Source organism: Polyodon spathula, chromosome 8 (assembly GCF_017654505.1).
Source record: "Polyodon spathula isolate WHYD16114869_AA chromosome 8, ASM1765450v1, whole genome shotgun sequence".
NCBI lineage: Eukaryota > Metazoa > Chordata > Actinopteri > Acipenseriformes > Polyodontidae > Polyodon > Polyodon spathula.
This window is the reverse complement of record NC_054541.1, coordinates 50,060,485-50,078,757: the sequence shown is the minus strand read 5'-3', so window position 1 is coordinate 50,078,757 and position 18,273 is coordinate 50,060,485. Positions and strand designations below refer to the sequence as shown.

Here is an 18,273-nt window from a genome sequence, read left to right as displayed (position 1 = left end):
TGAGCGAGCGCAAAAGCACGCAGGGCGTTTTATGACATTAAGAGAAAACTTCATACAAAACTCTCAATTTCAGTTTAGCTCAGAATCTTTGAAAGTGTCATCCAACCCATTCCCCTGTATGGCGGTGAAGTGTGGAGCATCTGTCATGTGTCAGCCCAAGCTTGAACATTGTCTAAATCTCATTGTATTAGTAGAGTCGTTGATGGGGAGTGGGCTACCCTTCCCAGTTTTGTGTTGTCTGCAAATTTGCAGATTACTGATTGTCTTGGTCCAAGTCATTTATATAGATTAAGAATAGCAATGGTCCCAATACTGATCCTTGCGGAACCCCACTTATTACCTTACTTCAGTTTGATGCCTGGCCCCTGATTATAATTCTCTGCTTCCTATCTTATAACCAGTTATGAATCCATGCTGCTACTTTACCATTTATTCCTATGATTTAATCTTTAGTCTTTTGTGCAGTACTTTGTCAAAGGTTTTTTGAAAATGTAAGCAGATGATGGCACTATCCTTGTCCACTCTAGTAGTCATCTCCTGAAGGAAATCTAGTGAATTAAACAAGATCTATCCTTCCTAAAGACATACTGGCTGTCTTCTATGTTACTATATAAATATTCCTCCATTTTGGTCCTTTAAAGTTCCTATGATTTTACACCTGATTGATGTTAAACTTATAGGTCTGTAGTTCCCAGGGTCAGACTTGCCTCCCTTTTTAAATATAGGAACAATATTGGCAATTTTTCAGTCCAGTTTTCAGAAGATTACAATTGATACCATAATACTCATGCTGTATGTGATAAGTGCAGAAACAGACTACAGAAGGCGGCATGTTTGATCAGGCACCTTCTTCAGTCCAGGTTCATTAATATTTCCCCATGTAAAAAAACCAAAAAAAAAAACCCAAGGCTTTATATTATAGAGGATTAATAACATGGTTATAATTGCATGTCGTCTCCACTTTACAGATCCTGGGTGCAATATCAAGCCTCTACTGAGACCCTGTGCATTGGAATTTGAGAGATCTGATCAGATGACAGTGGGGGAAATAGAAATGAGTCTTTAAATACCACCAAATAAGTGCTGCAGTTTCCGAGGGCCAGGATGGAATGTTCTACTGTATATGGTGGTGTGTGATACCACTCAAAATACCTCACAACTGAGGAGCGATATCATACAAACAAAATTAATGGGGGGAGAATCTCCCATTCAAAAGCAGTACAAGAGCCAATCTTAGTTTGACATTTTATTTTTGATTTCTACAAGGTCTGTGGCTAAAGTATTTCAGCTGCTGTATATAAAGTCATGTACAAAAGGTTTACCCTCCCCCAAATATTCTACCCAGCCCCCAGCCCCCTCCCACAGGAGGGAAAACAAATCAAATCCTTTAATACACTGTATGGAAACTGTCATGGTTATTATTATTACTTCTTCTTAAACACATGTGTAATTGTGAAGCATATAAGCCAGCTGTTCCACATCATTACACTGCAGCTTACTGCCATCAATTCCTTTACATGTAGTCAAAGTTATTTCATAATTTTTTTAAATTATTACTTTTTAAAGACAAATCGCATTATAAAAATACCATAGTTTATAAAAAAAAAAAAAAAAAAAAAACACACATTTCCATACCCCAGGCAACCTGTTAAAAACCAGTCCTTCAACATGGCATGAACGCCCAGATCAGAAGTCCAAGAATATTAGTAGTAGCCAGATTTCTTTTGCTGTAGTCGTTTAGTTTTCATCTTCTGTTTAATGTTTATTTTCATTTCTTTTTTTTTAAAAAACAACCAAAAAAATCTCCTGGCAGATAAAAAGCAAGACACAGCAAAGGACACCAGCTTGTGGACATGCAACACATTCTCTACTTCTAACTTTAACCATTCTATACAACCCTTATATTACTATTACTACTATAAAAAAGGAACACATTACTATTTTTTTTTTTTTTTTAAATCCTCACTTTATCATTTAGGATAGCACACATATAAATGTATTTGGTAATGATTCCCCAGAGGCCAGTCAACACTTTAAAACACCCCTTTAGACTGGTTAACATTTCCAGCACTGCAGAGCTGTATAGAGGGCTTTGTGAGATACCTGCACTCGGAACGGCAGAGCTGTATAGAGGGCTTTGTGAGATACCTGCACTCGGAACGGCAGAGCTGTATAGAGGGCTTTGTGAGATACCTGCACTCAGAACGGCAGAGCTGTATAGAGGGCTTTGTGAGATACCTGCACTCAGAACGGCAGAGCTGTATAGAGGGCTTTGTGAGATACCTGCACTCGGAACTGGAACCCACTCTAATAGTACAGGAAAGAAAATGAAAGAGCAGACCAGTACACCAGTTCTCAGCAACATACTAAGTAGTATATCTGTGTCACAGAAACACTTTCATTGGTTATTCTAGTGTAGGCTTTCTGTAGCGTTGCTTTGTGTTGAAGGAGTTGAACAGCGTCCAAACATGGAAGATGTCCCAGCATAGATAGACAGTCACAGCTACAAGAAACCTGATCAAACATAATAAAAAAAATATATATTATATATAAAATTCTCACCATACCAGCCCAGTTTATTTTTTTATTTAAGAAATTAAGGGAAAAGCGTTGTAACTTTCCAGGACTGGACCAAGAGAATAAAACATTAATAAAAAAAGATTAGAAGCCCTGCCAGATTGTAAAGATACTACTCTTCATGAGGTGATACCGGTAGCTGCGATTGCAAATTCATAAGACCTGCTGTGTTCCAAACAATAAAACTCAGATACAAAGTTACTTCAGGATCACTTACTGTCTACCTCAATATTTTACCCCCTGAAAAACTGATCTCTGCTTGTACAAGAAAGCTTTCTTGATTCAATAAAAGGGACTATTTAGAAGACCAGGATGACTAGGCAGTTTCCAGTGCATAGGACCGGTTTCTATCCGACTTCACAGTTTGGGATGAGGCACATTGAACAACCCCATGAAAAAGCTCAGGAATGGAAATACGACTCCTATTGCAAAGCAGTTTCACCCATACCAGATTATAATACAAGCTTGATTAGTCACAGTGTATAGGGAACAAGCTCAGGGGTGTTACTAGACCAATAGTAAAATCCAGAATGGATCCACCTGCCATGCAATGGGAGTCTCATTTCCATCCCTCCAGTCTCATTGGAGACGCAGTAAATCATTAAGTTGCAGAACTGCCATTCTGACCCGGGAGGCCTCCAGTCTCTAGCCACTGGGCTACACACTAGCTTCTCTGTGTGCTCACTGGAAGCTTCCGACCATTTCCACAAGAGTGCTTACACCGTTAAATTACTGAGGTACCAGTTACCAGACTACAACTCTCAGCATAGCTGGAAAAATAAAAATAAACTGGACACTGTAAAACACTGAAAAACAAACAAAAGTATCAGATCATGATAAACCAGCTTCTGGTATGTAGAGAAGGATGGCAGGGAGAGGAGTGGATTGAGCAGGGCACAGCAGTCTCACTGGTCCTGGACCTGCGGAGTAGAGGCAGCAGGGGCGTCCTGGGTGAAGGGGTTCATCTGGTTGGTCTCCATGGCCTGGTAGATGAAGAAGAGGAAGCCGGCGACCAGGGAGAGCAGGAGTAGCCGGATCCAGACGGGGAAGGAGCGGCGCGATGGCGCAGAGCCGCCGGTGGAGGAGAAGGTGGAAGAGTTGGAGTTGGTCTTGGCTGCAGTGAAAGCAGGGCTGGCTGGTTTGAAGGACTCTGTCCTCAGGTTGGAGTGGTAGCTGGTTTGGGAGCGGAGCAGCAGCGAGTCGTCCAGCCGGAACGAACTACTGTCCAGGGGGCGGCCCGCCGCACCACGGATCGGCCTGCGACAGGTAGCGCTGTGGAGAACGGGGAGGGACATTCGAATACTCAAATTCAAACAAACACATACTGCTTGAAATATATTCTGTGGCAACTACCATGTTCATATTGGTTCATACAGCAGGATGTACGAATGATGTAGATGAAACATACTATGCAATTTAAATCAATGCATTCTATATCAATGAATTATTTAATAAGTAATTTGATGGGGTGTCAGGTTTATTTATACAAATATTCTTTTACATTTTTTTACGTATATTTGAAAAATCCGAAACGTACGTTCACCCCAGCACTATAAAACAGCAGAACAATTATGGTACATGCGATGGCTTTAAGGACCGATCACGTATGTTGTGCAATAGGATCAAATAAGTGACTGACAATTATAACCGGACACATACAAAAACATAAATAAAACCAAGTTTATTGTGTGTCTATCAAGATCTACTGCGATTGTTACAATTACATGTTTAAATACCACAACAAATGTGCTACTCATGTATTTCACTACTTTATTTTTTACTGTGTTTTAAAATCAAAGTACTTACTGCAACTCCTCTTATTCAATATATAAAGCTTTAATGAAATATGGTGGATATTTGTCATAGAGTGACACCCTGGACATGTGCAGAACTGGCAGCTTGGATCGAAGGCATCTGTCTGCAAGAACTGACCTGATTCCAGTCGGTGTTGCCACTTGGTTGGGAAACATCTCCTTGAGAATGTCCCTCTCCTGGGTCTGCTCAACATAGTCCCCTCCTGCTATCCGTCCCTCCATCTGCAGAGAAGAGGCAGACAGCTCAGCAGGGTGTGTGGGTACGCAGCCCCAAGGTAAGCACCCCCCCCTCAGAGACCCTGCAGTGCTCACGAGTACAGAACCGTTTACCCAAGCAGCTTTTGCAGGTCACCGTGTGGGTTTGGAGGAAAGACAGTTGGGTTAGGTAAGGTCATGCAAAGCCAGGAATGCTCTCAAACTAAATAGTCATGGATCTTGCATGAATGATAACAATAAATTTTAAAAAAGCTGTGGTCGCAAATAGTTCCGATAATGGCTCTCTCCTGCCACGGTCTCTGTTCTTAGTGGAGTGGTGACACCACGAGTGAAATCTGTGCTGAAGAAACCCAGTAACCGGAACACCGCCCGGGGCACGCAGCCCTCGGCGGGCACAAGTCCCCCTAAGAGAAGACACTTTCCTGGGGTTTGACTGGTTTCAGGAAAGCACAGATTTTTTGGTGCCTGGTTTTCTGCTTGGGGGAGTCAGTGTAGTCTTCAGCCATCGGCTCCAGCATATCCTCCTGGGGAGGAGAACGCACTGCTCAGCCCCACTGCTCACCAGCCCTGCCTGCCACTGCAAACTGTTAATCCCTCCACAGCAGTGCTTCCCAGCACACAGAGTGCTCAATAGGGGCAAGAGTGTTCAGGTCTCAAACACGAGCAGCCCTTTCGGCCTGCATGCATGGTTCTCAGGTGCTATACCCAATGTTGGAGCTGTATTGTACTGTACATTGTGCAGGGTTGTTCTAAAAATAACAAATAAAACTACTAGGCCACTTTGTGCTGCTGCTTGAAAAAACTGCAGGCCAAAATAATCTGCAACAACAAGCGAAAGGTAACAAGATTGCAAGACCACCAAAGAGGGTGCCAATAACAAACCACCCCTGCCACAGCTTCTAAATTAGAGCCATCAGTGACACAAAAAAAGGAGACAACCACAACCAACCACAGTACAGGCTGCAAGTCTGACATCTGCACAACATTACAAACAGAGCAATCCATTACCTAAGATTCAGAGTTTCAGCAACTCTGTTTGATTTGATCTTGTACAAAACAGTAAAGTGCAGCGGCTCTGTTCTATTTGCTCACAGTAAAGTGAAGCGGGTCTGTTCTATTCGCTCACTGTAAAGTGCAGCGGCTCTGTTCTATTCGCTCACAGTACCTGAACCTGGGTTTTGCTCCCCAGCACTTACTGATAAAACAGCAACATGAAGCCTTTCCACAGGGACATTTCTCTGGAAGGATGAAGTACCTTTATTTCCTATAGGAACAGGTCTTCCACAGCAGCAAAAGTAGCTGAGTGATTTTATAACCATGCAATATGTTTTAAGCTCAATATGCATGTAATAAAACCTTTGTGTTTAATTAACAGCACCCTTGCCTTTTTGATCTTTACAATGATTGTGTGAGATTTTAGATGGAATTTCAACAAATTCCCTAGTTTTTTCTGTAATCATGTTCTTTTATTTTACTATCCAAATATTGTATAGTGGCAACAAAATTACTCACAACTCACTACACATTTCATAGCCATAGTTCAATTTATATTATATAGGTAGTACTGTTAGGAAACTGAGTACAAAATTAACCTAACTAGTTAACTTTAAAAAAAAAAAAAAAAAAAAAAGAACACAAAACCATTTGGTCCATATTACATCATATTTACAAAAGACTTATAAGAATCCAAAAATATTTTCAAACAAACTGTATAAAAGCCTGGATTTAAAAAACTTAGGGTAACTGCACGAATCACTTCATGGTAGCACTGTATGCTATAGACACAGGTGACAATAGCCTTTTCATTGCTTGTTGGTCACCATGGAAAGTCTCCTCCTAGATTAGAGAATCTGACACTAATACCTGGAAAGGTAAATTTTGGCAAAAGTGAAAAAGGGATATACTGGAATATACCCCAGGGAATAATCAAAATCAGACAAGGGAGCTGTTGTAGGCTGCCTGTACTGGTGCATGCTTGCTTGCTCGGTGGCTATGAGGGTGATTGAAGCGCAGTGCTGCCAGTGTTCAAGCAGACAAGTCACCTCCAGCAGGGCAGTGTCCAGCAGGGCCACAGGCGCAGGACGAGGGATCTTTGTCTGCCTGGCAGGGGGAGTCTCTATGGTGTCACGCCAACCTTCCTCCTCACTCTCCTGTAAATGAAACTCCAATACTTCACGACTGCAAAGGAATGCCCATGAAAGGGGCGAGCTGGGCAGACCCAACACAAAGTGGGCAACACCACTGGTTTACATTTAAAAACAAAATTACATTGGCACAAAACAAGGAACCAAACCCATACCACTGTGCCCCCGTAAGGCCGCTACATTAGCCAAGGCAGATATTTTTTGTCATCAAACCTAGCTAAGTGTTTTTTTGTTTTTTTTTTCAGTACTGTGCACATGGGTTCAGTCTTGCATTTCCACATGCTGACATAGTGAAGCTTCAGGACAAGTTTGAATTTAGATTTTTTTTTTTAACTATACAAACATAAGAAAACTAAAGTTTTGGATTGTCTAAGCAGGCACATCTTCACACTTACTTTGCCTCTTTTTTTAGGACTCTAGGAATAACAAAAGTTCCCCTGCCTTGCCTGCATTTTAAACCGACACGTGCAAGAGACAGTCACCAAAACGAACACTTTGAAAGCTGCCATTCAAATTATAAATACAAATGAGAAAATCAATTAAATAAAATAGAATAAAAACACACCTGTCCTGCTCACCCTCCTACATGCATGTGTATAAATGTAGGACTGAACTGCATAGCATTGATAAGGGTGGATAACATTTGTATGAAATGTGTAATAACGTCAAGGTTACACTAAGCTATGTGACAGGTGTATAACAGAGTGAGTTTACTTTGTTGTGTGTGCTCAGTCTCCTTGGTGTCCCGGCGCTGCTTTCATTAGGGGGCTGGATGGGTTGTGGTTGAATCTGGGGGAGCTCACTGGATCCAAAGCCCTTACTGACATCACGCACTCGTCTCACTACTAGGGGCTCTGGGATCTCCTGTGCAGGGAGGGGGAGAACACAAACAGGGGTGTCAGAATGGGAGGTGGGGGGTTTGGGGGCAGAGACAGTGGCTCGTTGACACTGCAAGTCTGATGGGGGTTCAGTGGGGTTCCCAATCTCTTTGCGTGTTACAGGCAATAGCAGAAGTCATATTACCTGTAACACAAGATTTAGAGATTCAGCCCAGCGTGAAACAGGATCAATCATTTCTCATCGCCACCACCAGAATTCATATTTACTTCTACTCTGGTCTTCCTGGTGGATCGTGGGGAGTCGCTGACTTTGCCCCCCAGAAGGGCCCCTCGTTTGGGGATTCCGGGGTCCCTACTCTCCCTGGCTAGGGTCTCGGGTGTAGAAAGCTCAGAGAGGTCCTGGGATAGGAAGAAGGAGGTTAGGTAGTTACACTTTAGCACAAGCAGCTGCCAGTGCTCAATAAACAGGCAAGTACAGGTTCAAAACACTCCCTAACCATCACCCCCCATAAACACCCTGTGAGTGTGCAGTGAACATACTAAACAAGAAAAACAAGTGCCGTGCCATTTCACACACAACCAACAATACAGGGTCCAGGAACAACTGCAATATAACACACAGTGCAGCCGAATAACCATGACCAAACCAATGGCACAAGCTTTGACTATGGAACAGACAGATGGGTCTACTCAGCAAAATCCCCTAGAGAAACTCCAGCATAGTTATACATCTGCTCTAATGTTACGGGGCATGGCTTTCCACAGCATTACTTCAGTGCCTACAGTAGCAGGGGTGTCCATGCTTCTCGCAGCTACATTCACCCAGTACTGTATCCATTCTCTTTGTATTATTTGAATTGTTAGCTCTATAATAACACAATTCCTGAAGTTTTTCAAGTTGGTCCCCTACATTGCGCTTCTCATTCGCGAATTCATAACAATCAACAAGCGTGTAAGTGTAAACAGTACTTGTCAAGTTTTCTGAAGTCAGCATACACCCTTACAAATACTTGCAAACCTGGCCACTCTACTACATCGTGCCAACTACAATGGAAGAACGAGACTAACAAAGTCACTATAACGGGACAGTGGCGTTCATGGACCATCAACTGTACATCACCACAGTGCTTTTCACTCAAACATTCACAGACATGTGAAAGACTGACAAACACACCCCTTTCAAAGGAAAGAGCGCCCCCCATGTGGTGCAGTCTAGAGTAGAGAAGTGCGGGAGCGTGCCAAGGAGTGTTTACAGTGTTATCGCTGCCCGGCACAGCCTGGTCCTGCTGCACTGCTCTGCTCCTTCTCTTCACATTGAGGAACCCCACTGCAGAGACAGCCTCCTCCTCCTCCTCCTGCTGCTGCTGCTGCTCTACACTCTGCACACAAAACACAGCAGCTACTCAACACACACACGCAGCAAGGAGGATCAGGTACACATCCCCACGACAAGGGTGCACTTAAAAATAATACAAAATTAAAATAAATAAATATCTTTCTGGAGCTTCCAATTCAACATATAAGCTGAAATGATTATGGGCTCGAAATACCCAAATTCATCCACAGGTGGCAGTATTGCAACTTTCTGCATCTGTAAAACAGGCACCAGCTGGCAGATCTTTTAGTTCCAGTGCCTTCCTATTCTGGACTTCCAAGTTATATCCGGAGCACACTCAAACACTCCAATACAGGCCCAGACTTAAAAACAGAATTATTATTATTATTATTTTAGCATAAGGCTTTGCTAAGATAGATCGGATCTTCATTAACCTACTTTCCAGTCAAGGGTCCAGGAATGTCCCTGAAGCATGGTCTACAAAATACAATTCTGACTGGCAGCTAAGAAAGGGTTAACTGTGTAATTCCTCTCTACTGTTTATTTTGATGGGGGATCATGGGAGCCCCCCCCCTCCTCCAAAAACATGAAGGGAAAAAAAAAGTTACTATGGAAGCTTTACCTTTAATAGAACTTAGAGAATACTTATCCAAAAATGAACTTGTAACAATTTTTATTTATTTATTTAACTGTGCATGTCATCAGTGTTGAGTATGTTGTTCAGTGTTTGAGATGGTATCAATACAATCCTACTGTTTGCTCATGCGCTCACACTAAACATGGCCCAATCCCTCCTGCTATTGCTTGTGTTGTGCTCCTTGCTGTATTCTTTCAGGTGCTGTGCAGACTCACCCTCTTCTGCTCGAGCCGGCGTGTGCGCAGGCTGGCCGGGGGCTTTGCTTTGCTCTTCAGTGGCTCTCGCTTCTCCAGCACTGGCTTGGGCATCTCCTCTGTGAAGTAAGGATGTAAGGTTCGGTTTCATTTCTTAATGTTTAAACTTCAGAAGGAAAAATTTTTTTTTGTTAATAAATTTGGAAATCTGCAATTATCTTTCTTGTTTTCTCCCCAATTTTTTAAATGTCCAATAATTTTTTTATTTCAACCTGTCTCACTGCGGCCACCCTCGCGCTGACTCGGGAGAAACTAAAGAGGACACAGGTGTCCTCCGAAACGCGTGCTGTCAGCTGTCCGCTACGTCTCGCTCTGCGGGCCCACCATGCTGCCAACTCAGAGCTACAGTGGAGGAGGACCATGCAGGTCTGAGTAACTTACAGGCAGGCCGGCCAGTGCAGGGGTCGCTGGTGCACGGTGAGCAGAGGACACCCGTTCCGCGGTCGGCAGTGGAATAGCCTGGAGGGCGCCGGTTCGAGTCCAGGCTATTCCACTGCCTTTAACGGATGACCCGCTCGGGAGCCTCCACTTCAGAAGGAAACATTTAAAACTTTAGAACTTTGGGATTTTTTGTATCCAATCAAACAAATCCTCGATTAGAGTGCTGTTACTTTCTATGATACAATATTAATGTAGATCTGACTACATGTATGCAACATTTGTGTGTACATTTGGAAAAATACATAGACATAAGCTCACACTGTACTCAGCCTACGTATAAAGACTGAATGCATATCTTTGACCATTGTTTAACATTTAGAAAAAAATATTGAAATGTTTAACGTCAAATGTTTAAACTCTGAAATCTCCTGTGAAGGAAACAGCTGCAGGGTGCAGGTGCAACGAGTCAGCAATGCAGAGAACGAGACGAACCGCAAAAAAAGTGGTATTAACAGGGATGCAAAAAACATTGCCGTGTTGACCATAAAACAAATGTAATGCAGTTGGGTACAGGGCTTCATTCTACTAGATGGATTGCTAAACAAAAATTTGAAATCAATTTTGCAACAAAGAAGAAACCCTGCAACACATCCTGTGTAATGTGATATTTTGGCAATCTCAGTGTCTTCCGTACCTCACAAACAGAACACAAAACCCAAGCAGAATCCACTCTTGCTCTTAGCCCTATTTAAGCTACCTAAACAGCTGGTGTTAACTTGCTGAGCTCCAGGTTATTGATAATCGAATGATGAACAGCTGGTTCTGAGGCACACAGTAAATGAGTGTGTCTTCATATAGATAAGGTACTGGTGGTCTTGGATATTCAGAGGTGCCAAATATTACTACTAATAACTATAAATAAAACAAAATGCTGCACAATCTGCAAACAACCTCTCTAACAGCCCTGTGTAATGTAATGCAGGTTAATCTAAGACGGGGGTGCAATGCACTAGTGTGTACTTGGTTTCAGTGGACTGTGGTCCAAAGCAGGGTATGTTAATATTCTTGCCCTGCTCCCCGCAGAGGTGTACCTTGCTCCTTGTCGCTGTACTGGTCGGAGTCTGTGTTGCCGTTCTGGTTGTTGTCTGCAGCAGGGGCCGGTGCTGGAGGGGCTGGCTGTGACTCCAGGGGGCCCTCATCCAGCAGCTTCTGCAGCTTCTTTTCATACAGCTTCCTGGTGGACGCTACAACGAGAGACATCGGCATCAGCTTTTCTTCATTCATTTCACTGTAAACATTACCCAAAGTGCATCAGGTGCATCGCTTACAGGGCTCCCATTTTACTCATGAAAGATGTACACTATTACTGTGAATGCGTGTTGGACTTTTGATTATTTTGTTGTTGATCTCATGGATCTCCAACACCAGAAAGGGAGAGAAGTGATTACACTGCACGTGTTAATAAGAGTTAAAGCACTAGGTAATTACACTTGTAGGATTTGGATAGCACTGTGCTTTGTGATGGCAGTCCTACAGTAAAAGGCGCAGACTCTTCCAGTTCAGGTCTTAGTTACAACTATTAGCCTATTAAACGTGGGCTGGAATGGTCTTCCAGGACCGTAACTGGGTTGAAAGAGAGCAGTCATGCCATTATATCATTCTTAATTACCTATTAAATTAAAGCAGGGTGAAAAGGTGTTCCTTGCTTGGCTCCACAACCACACTGCAATTAATGGTTTGGGCAGGATGCCAGGTCTCGCCACCACATTCCAAGGCAGTGTTAACCGCAACACCACTTCTTAAGAAACAGCATGTGGAAGAAGCTGAGAGTTCACCTCCTTTACTACTGACCTGCGCAGAACTTGAGTCATATTCCACAAACAGGGGCACTGCTGCCCTTTCTACAACTGCATCTCTCAACTGAGCTGCGCTGTCAGTGTCAGCTTACACCATTACTAAACAAACAATGACACAATCTCCCTGGAAACTACTTCTGCAAACTAATCACGGTTGATAAACGGACACATTGGTACTGCGTCTGTAGTCTGATACACCCGCCAAAATGCACTATAAATAAAATATAGTAAGTGCTGGTAACTTTCCATTTGGCAAAAGCAGTCAGAGGACAGCAGCTGAAAGTCTTGATCTCTGGGAAAGGGACTCTGGTAACTACCTAATTAATGCTTCAAAATACAGTAAATCAGTTGGGAGTATAAAGAAATCAAAATCCAGCATTTGAGTGTGCTAGCGAGATTGATGTAGATTTACAGTACAACATTAAAACACAACCAACACCCACTTTACCAAAACCCATACAGTGCAATTTACAGCTGCCAATTGTAACAGTGATTCAAACGATCACTGAAAGGGCTGTAACCGTGCATTTCCTTGCTGTTGAAACAGGTCAGTAACACCACTTTTAGAGTGCCAATAACATTGCTTTATATCTCTATGTGCTTTACATGTTATATTAAATGGCTACCAGTTGCAATCCTATACATTTCATAATGCAAGCACCTAAAAAACTTTTTTTTTTTTTTTTTTCCCCCAGACACAGGTTTTTGCAGTATGAGGTTCTGTTTCAGATTAGCATATAGAACGTAAATCAGTTTTGTTGCATAGCACGATAGTTTAACATCAATAAAATGTACTTTTAGGTCAGAAAAATTCTAGCAATCTATTTAAAAAATTAATTCTGATGGATGGAGCTACACACAGTGGGTCCTGGCTCAGCACTGGGGAGACCTACACACAACGGGTCCTGGCTCAGCGTTGGGGAGACCTACACACAACGGGTCCTGGCTCAGCGTTGGGGAGACCTACACACAACGGGTCTTGGCTCAGCGTTGGGGAGACCTACACACAATGGGTCCTGGCTCAGCGTTGGGAATACCTACACACAGCAGGTCCTGGCTCAGCGTTGGGAATACCTACATAAAACGGGTCCTGGCTGGAACCCGTATTTTATGAGCTCGTCCTTTAGCTCCTCTGGTGTCAGCTGCGTCACGTCCAGGTCCTCCGACTGGGGCTTGTCCGTCTTCTTTGTGGCTTTCTGCGGAAGGAAAGCCAATAACCCTCATCATTCCCACATTTGTGCATTTCCTTGCTGTTGAAACAGGTCAATAACATCCCTTTTAAATGGAGTGCCAATAACATTGCCTTATTTCTCTGCTTTAAGTGTTTACTTAAATGCCTGCCAGTTACACAATCCTATACATTACACAATGAAGTGTTTTAAATACAACTGATGATATCTAAAACAATTTAAATTGTCTAAAAAAAATAAGACTGATTTCCAGAGGTTTTTGCAGTTTCTGTTTTAGATTAGCGTACATAATGTAAATCAATTTTGTTGCACAGCACGACAGTTTAATACTAACAAAATGTACTTCCTCGGTCAGAAAAATTCCAACAATGCATTTTAAAAAGCAATTATCAGATGGAGAGTCTAGGTTTTGTTTTTGTTTTTTGCAGCTAATCACACAATAAGTCCTGGCAGCACTGGCTATATGTTTGTTCAACCTGGCGTCTGCATTTCTGGAATTCCACAGGGGATACTGCCGCTGACTTGCACTATCCGGGAACATCGGGATTTTCTGGTCGCTGTTCCGATCGTGCGCCGGCCCTGCAGCACAGGCACTCCTGATTCAAACAGTTACAGGAGAAACACATGGGTGCTGCTGCATCAGCACAGCACCACCAGCGGAGTGACTGGTACAGTGAAATCTGAATTAACCAACCAGTCACCAACCTGACTAAACATTTCATCAAGACAGGTGGCTTGCTTATTCAGGGGGCTTTGGCTATTTACATGAAAGTGCAATGGTAACTTAAGACAAGACTCAACTTACTGTCCCCCCCTCCCACTGTAAGCAAAGTTACCTCTTAATACAGTAACAGTCTTTCAGAATGTCAAAACGACTTTTACAACTGGAAATCCTCAGCTAAAAGGCTTAGAAATTAACACTAGAAGTTCTGTGCCGGTCATTCAGGTGGTTTCTGGTTTTAAAATGTCATTTTCTCCAGTCGTGTAACACATATGGGGCTGCGCGTTCACGTACCTTTCTGTCTGTATGCATTAAATATTCTCACAAAGCATGAAGCGTGGGAGTGCAGAAATACATTATACCTAAAAGCACCGGGAGCAGTCACACTGACGGCCACACAGAAAACAATTGTGTTGTGATTATACAGAACTGTATTCTACTTTATTATTTGTATTTACCAGTCCGCAATGTGTTCAGCTGTAATTAGATTAGTCTCTGCTCTCTGTCTGAGTGAATGACTGACAGTCTACTGTTTTCAATCAGCCTTCTGAAGGCTGCTGTCTGCTTGCCAGCTGTGCTGCTTTGGTCAGTCAATTAGCATCGGGACTAGTGAAAATAAATACCAGAGACCGTGGAGTTTTACTACGCAACAAAATATGGAGTTGTTGTTTTGGATCAGATGGCACAGAGTATTCTGTGAAGGCTGGCTCCCGACGGTGGTCTGTTCAGGTGTTTTACAACGTATCGGACCTAGCAGCCATCACCTCCTGGGCACTTTACAAAGAATGCACGTAGAACAATTTACCAAGGAGAGAATATATTTTACAGTTAACACAGGAACTTCGCAAGAAGCATTTGGAACAGAGGGAGACTGCCACAGTTGAAGCTGGCAACACCAAGAGACGCCAATGCCAGGTTGGCAAGTGCAATAAAAATAAAACTGGACAGCTGTGCCCTGTGCAGAAAGATGGAGTGGAGAAGCGCATTATCTGTGTTGAGAACAGCCTTAGACTCAAGGTAAACAAATACCCTTCTGTTGAAAAAAAAGAAAAATTATACTTTTTTTATAACCTTGCGGTGTGCTTCTGTAAAATGTTTTGTTTTTTCTAAGTTTACTTATCTACGTTGTTCAGTTGCTTTTGCTCATCTGATAATAAACTGATTGCTGTTGAAAAGTAAAAAGTGTATTTCTAACGTTTCAGCTTTATAAATATGTACCGGATGGCCATTTACACTATCGGGTACAAGTCTACAAATAATACACACATTTTTTATATATATATATATATATATATATATATATATATATATATATATATATATATATATATATATATATATATATATACACACACACACACACACTGTGTGGTTGTGCACACAAAACCAACAATATGTTTTGGTTGTTCAGATGTGGTGTACTGAATAAATAAAAAAATAAAAAAAAACGAATTACATCTGACTGTTTCTCCTTTCTTTTATACTATTTACAGTGTTTTGAATAGAGCCATCAGAAAGACTGCTGCAGGGCTTCTAGGTGTGAGTATATCTCTGGTCCTTCTACTGTCAAAGCTAGCTATAAAGTTGCAAGTCAATTAGTTTCCTGTTGTAGGAATTTTTTGGTTTTACCATAATGACTGATGACTAATACAGAGAAACAATATGCAATTATTTGTTTTGCTGGAGTGAAAAATGAAATTTTTTTTTTACTTATACAACCCAATTTTAAAGTCAACAATACTGTATTTTCAGTACAATTCAATACAGAATGACTTACTCCAATGCACACAAACTCAAACCAAACAGAAACAGCAGCCTGCACTAGATTTACACTCTGGTGCTGTTCGCTGCACCTGCGGTGCTCACAAGTTCATTTAAATGAACCTAATTACATTTTGAAAACGTACCTCCCCTGGCTCAGAGGTCACCAGTCGCACTGGATTCCCAGGCACAGCTATGAAATCTAGAAAGGCTGTCTGTGGTCAGCACATAGCGCGCTGCTGTGGAAGGGGAAATAATAACGACACAAATCACTTAATAAAAACTTACACCGAATCATAAAATCAACCGTGACACACACGCACAAAAAAAAAAAAAAAAAAAAAATTACAAATCAATAAAGCCATGTGTGCTACTGTTCTCTCTATACACAAGTATTTAAAATACCACCCCCCTAGTAAACGTCACAATTACACTGTTTAAAAACGCACCTTTTACCACCACATTAACAAGAATGAATGCATTGTAATTTACACAAGGGGATGTGAACAGCATCCTGTGCCGCGCAAGTCACAGGGTTGAAGTATTTAAGCGGGAATCCACTCGTAATAAAACCGACTGTGCAACAAGCAATTACCAAACGGATCTCTCTTCTGCAGCAATACCGGCGGTCCAAAGTGTGGTGTTATGAAATGGAGACGCCTGATGCAAAACAAACCGATAATCAAAAATAAAACAAAGATGTTTTCTTGTGTACCTAAATAGTAACACCCATCTCCTCTCAAATAAATCACAGTACTGAATTAATTAGAAAGAAGAAGAAGAAGAAGAAAAAAACACGAGTACAAATAGCTTAAAACACTTAAACAAAAACCAGTGTAAAACGAGTCGGCACAGACAAAAGCAAAAGCTGGCAAATCTTAAATCGGCCTTGACTGTAGAGAAGAGTGACGGTGCTGCCTCCAGAGCCAGGCTGACAGGAGGGGGTATTCCTGGCTATCGTTACGAAGCACAAGACTCATTTAAAATTGTTTTAACAGCTGCTAATTTCCAGAATTTAACAGAAACACTGAAATCCAGCTGGACTGTGACTCGCCCCAGTGTTGCTACCACGACTCCGCGGCTCTAAGCAGGGTGCGCTGCAAAGCTTACACAAGACGCAATCACCGCAGAGAATGAACCCACCCGTCCCGATCGGTTCCTGCTGCTGGCCACGGGGGCTGCCTGCTCCTCGTCGCTGGAAAAAGCCTCCGGGGCGGCCCTGTTCATAGCCGTGTTCCTGGTCGTGAGGTTTTGCAGGTAAAGCTGGATGTAAACATCCTTTCTGTGCTCGCCGGACGGCAGGGTCACGCTGTTGGCCAGCAGCTCGCTTTTCAGCTTGTCTTTCGTCAACACCGACGGGTCTTCAAGGAAATCCGACATTTCCGACAACTACAGTAACAACCCAACACAACGAGGAGCTCGCCCGACAAGCGACTCGTGTTCAACAGTACGAGGGGCAGCGGCGCCTCTCGGCTGGAAAAAGCAAAACGCACAACAGAAAACGAGGCTTTGTGTTACACTTCACTCCACAGACAGCGCTCGCCTGTGTTTTTCCTTTTCTTTCGGCGCTTTGCGTTGCGGAATTGTTTTCAAGCTGCACAGATATCGAGTCCAGGGTAGTCTTGTAAAATAAAACCACTTCAGCCAAGGAACAGCAGCCACGCACGACCCGCCCCACTATCACCCGCGACGAGAAAAGCGCCGATCCGGCCCGACCGCACAATAAAGTGCAACACTATTGGGCGGCGCGGGTGCTGAAGGAGCCTCACTATTGGCCTGTACCGCAGAAAAAAAACGGAGGGAGAAGAGAAGAGACAGAGACAGAGACAGAGACAGAGAGAGAGAGAGAGAGAGAGAGAGAGTCACCCCGTGTCCGGAGGGGGCTGAAGAACAAGTCAGAATGAGTCCTGCGAGAAAGCGATTTCAAACCAGACCCTGCGCTGTAACTCCAGACCAAGCCGCCCTCTCCCCATCAGCGGTAACTTGCATTGCTCGACTCTCACCCAGACCACGCTGAGATACAGCTTCACGCAATACACCCAAAACGTAAACTAATCCAGATAGTGAAACGTGTTATATGTATATGTTTTAATGATAAAAACAGCTTTGACCCCGACGCGATTCGAACACGCAGCCTCCTGATCTGGAGTCAGACGCGCTACCGTTGCGCCCCGAGCGCCCTTCCCAACATAAACAATTAATGTGATTAATGTTTAAAAAGGAAACCAGTTTTACACGCGAAACTAGGTAAACCGCGTCATTTTAAAAGCTGAATCCATTCTCTTCTCCTCGATGTGCAGCACCCGTTGTAAACGATGTCTTCCTCTCTCGCAGCTGCTCCTCGTTAGTATAGTGGTCGGTATCCCCGCCTGTCACGCTGGAGACCGGGGTTCAATTCCCCGACGGGGAGGCGCGCTGTCGTCGTTTTTCTCCTCCTGATTTGGCGGTTAAATATTGTTTAAATGCAACGTTTAATAATATATATTAAAACAAGTATAATATATTTAAGACAATTAATAAAAGACTAACCCCCCCCACCCCACCAAG

At 42.9% G+C, this 18,273-nt stretch overlaps 1 protein-coding gene across 7 annotated transcripts; it reads right to left on the bottom strand.

The window, feature by feature from the left end:
• Nucleotides 1-1,233: 1,233 nt before the first annotated feature.
• On the bottom strand, nt 1,234-17,530 carry LOC121320121 (lamina-associated polypeptide 2-like). 7 transcript variants are annotated; one of them, XR_005950790.1, is made up of 10 exons: nt 16,837-17,530; nt 13,133-13,250; nt 11,290-11,442; nt 9,779-9,876; nt 7,858-7,989; nt 7,466-7,615; nt 6,650-6,757; nt 4,510-4,613; nt 2,284-3,849; nt 1,234-2,238 (listed from the first exon to the last, which is right to left on the bottom strand). XR_005950790.1 is itself a non-coding variant. In XM_041258369.1 (9 exons), the coding sequence occupies exons 1-9, from the start codon at nt 17,104-17,106 to the stop codon at nt 3,483-3,485; spliced, it is 1,500 nt and encodes a 499-aa protein (XP_041114303.1). In that variant the 5' UTR covers nt 17,107-17,530; the 3' UTR covers nt 1,234-3,482. The 7 variants fall into 7 exon arrangements, 5 of the variants coding, with proteins under 5 accessions (XP_041114303.1, XP_041114304.1, XP_041114306.1 ...); XR_005950791.1 differs by having other exon boundaries at nt 1,234-2,193; XM_041258369.1 differs by having other exon boundaries at nt 1,234-3,849.
• Between the last annotated feature and the right edge of the window lie 743 nt (nt 17,531-18,273).

Bases quoted from the DNA above. Each gene is read 5' to 3' on its own strand.
- LOC121320121 (XM_041258369.1), bottom strand. From the start codon at position 17,106: ATGTCGGATTTCCTTGAAGACCCGTCGGTGTTGACGAAAGACAAGCTG. The intron at 11,443-13,132 runs GTAGGTATTCCC...CTCTCGTTGTAG, and splicing joins CCAGCCAGGACCCGTTTTAT to CGTCCACCAGGAAGCTGTAT. The intron at 7,616-7,857 runs GTAAATATGAAT...CTCCCTGCACAG, and splicing joins CCAGGAAGACCAGAGTAGAA to GAGATCCCAGAGCCCCTAGT.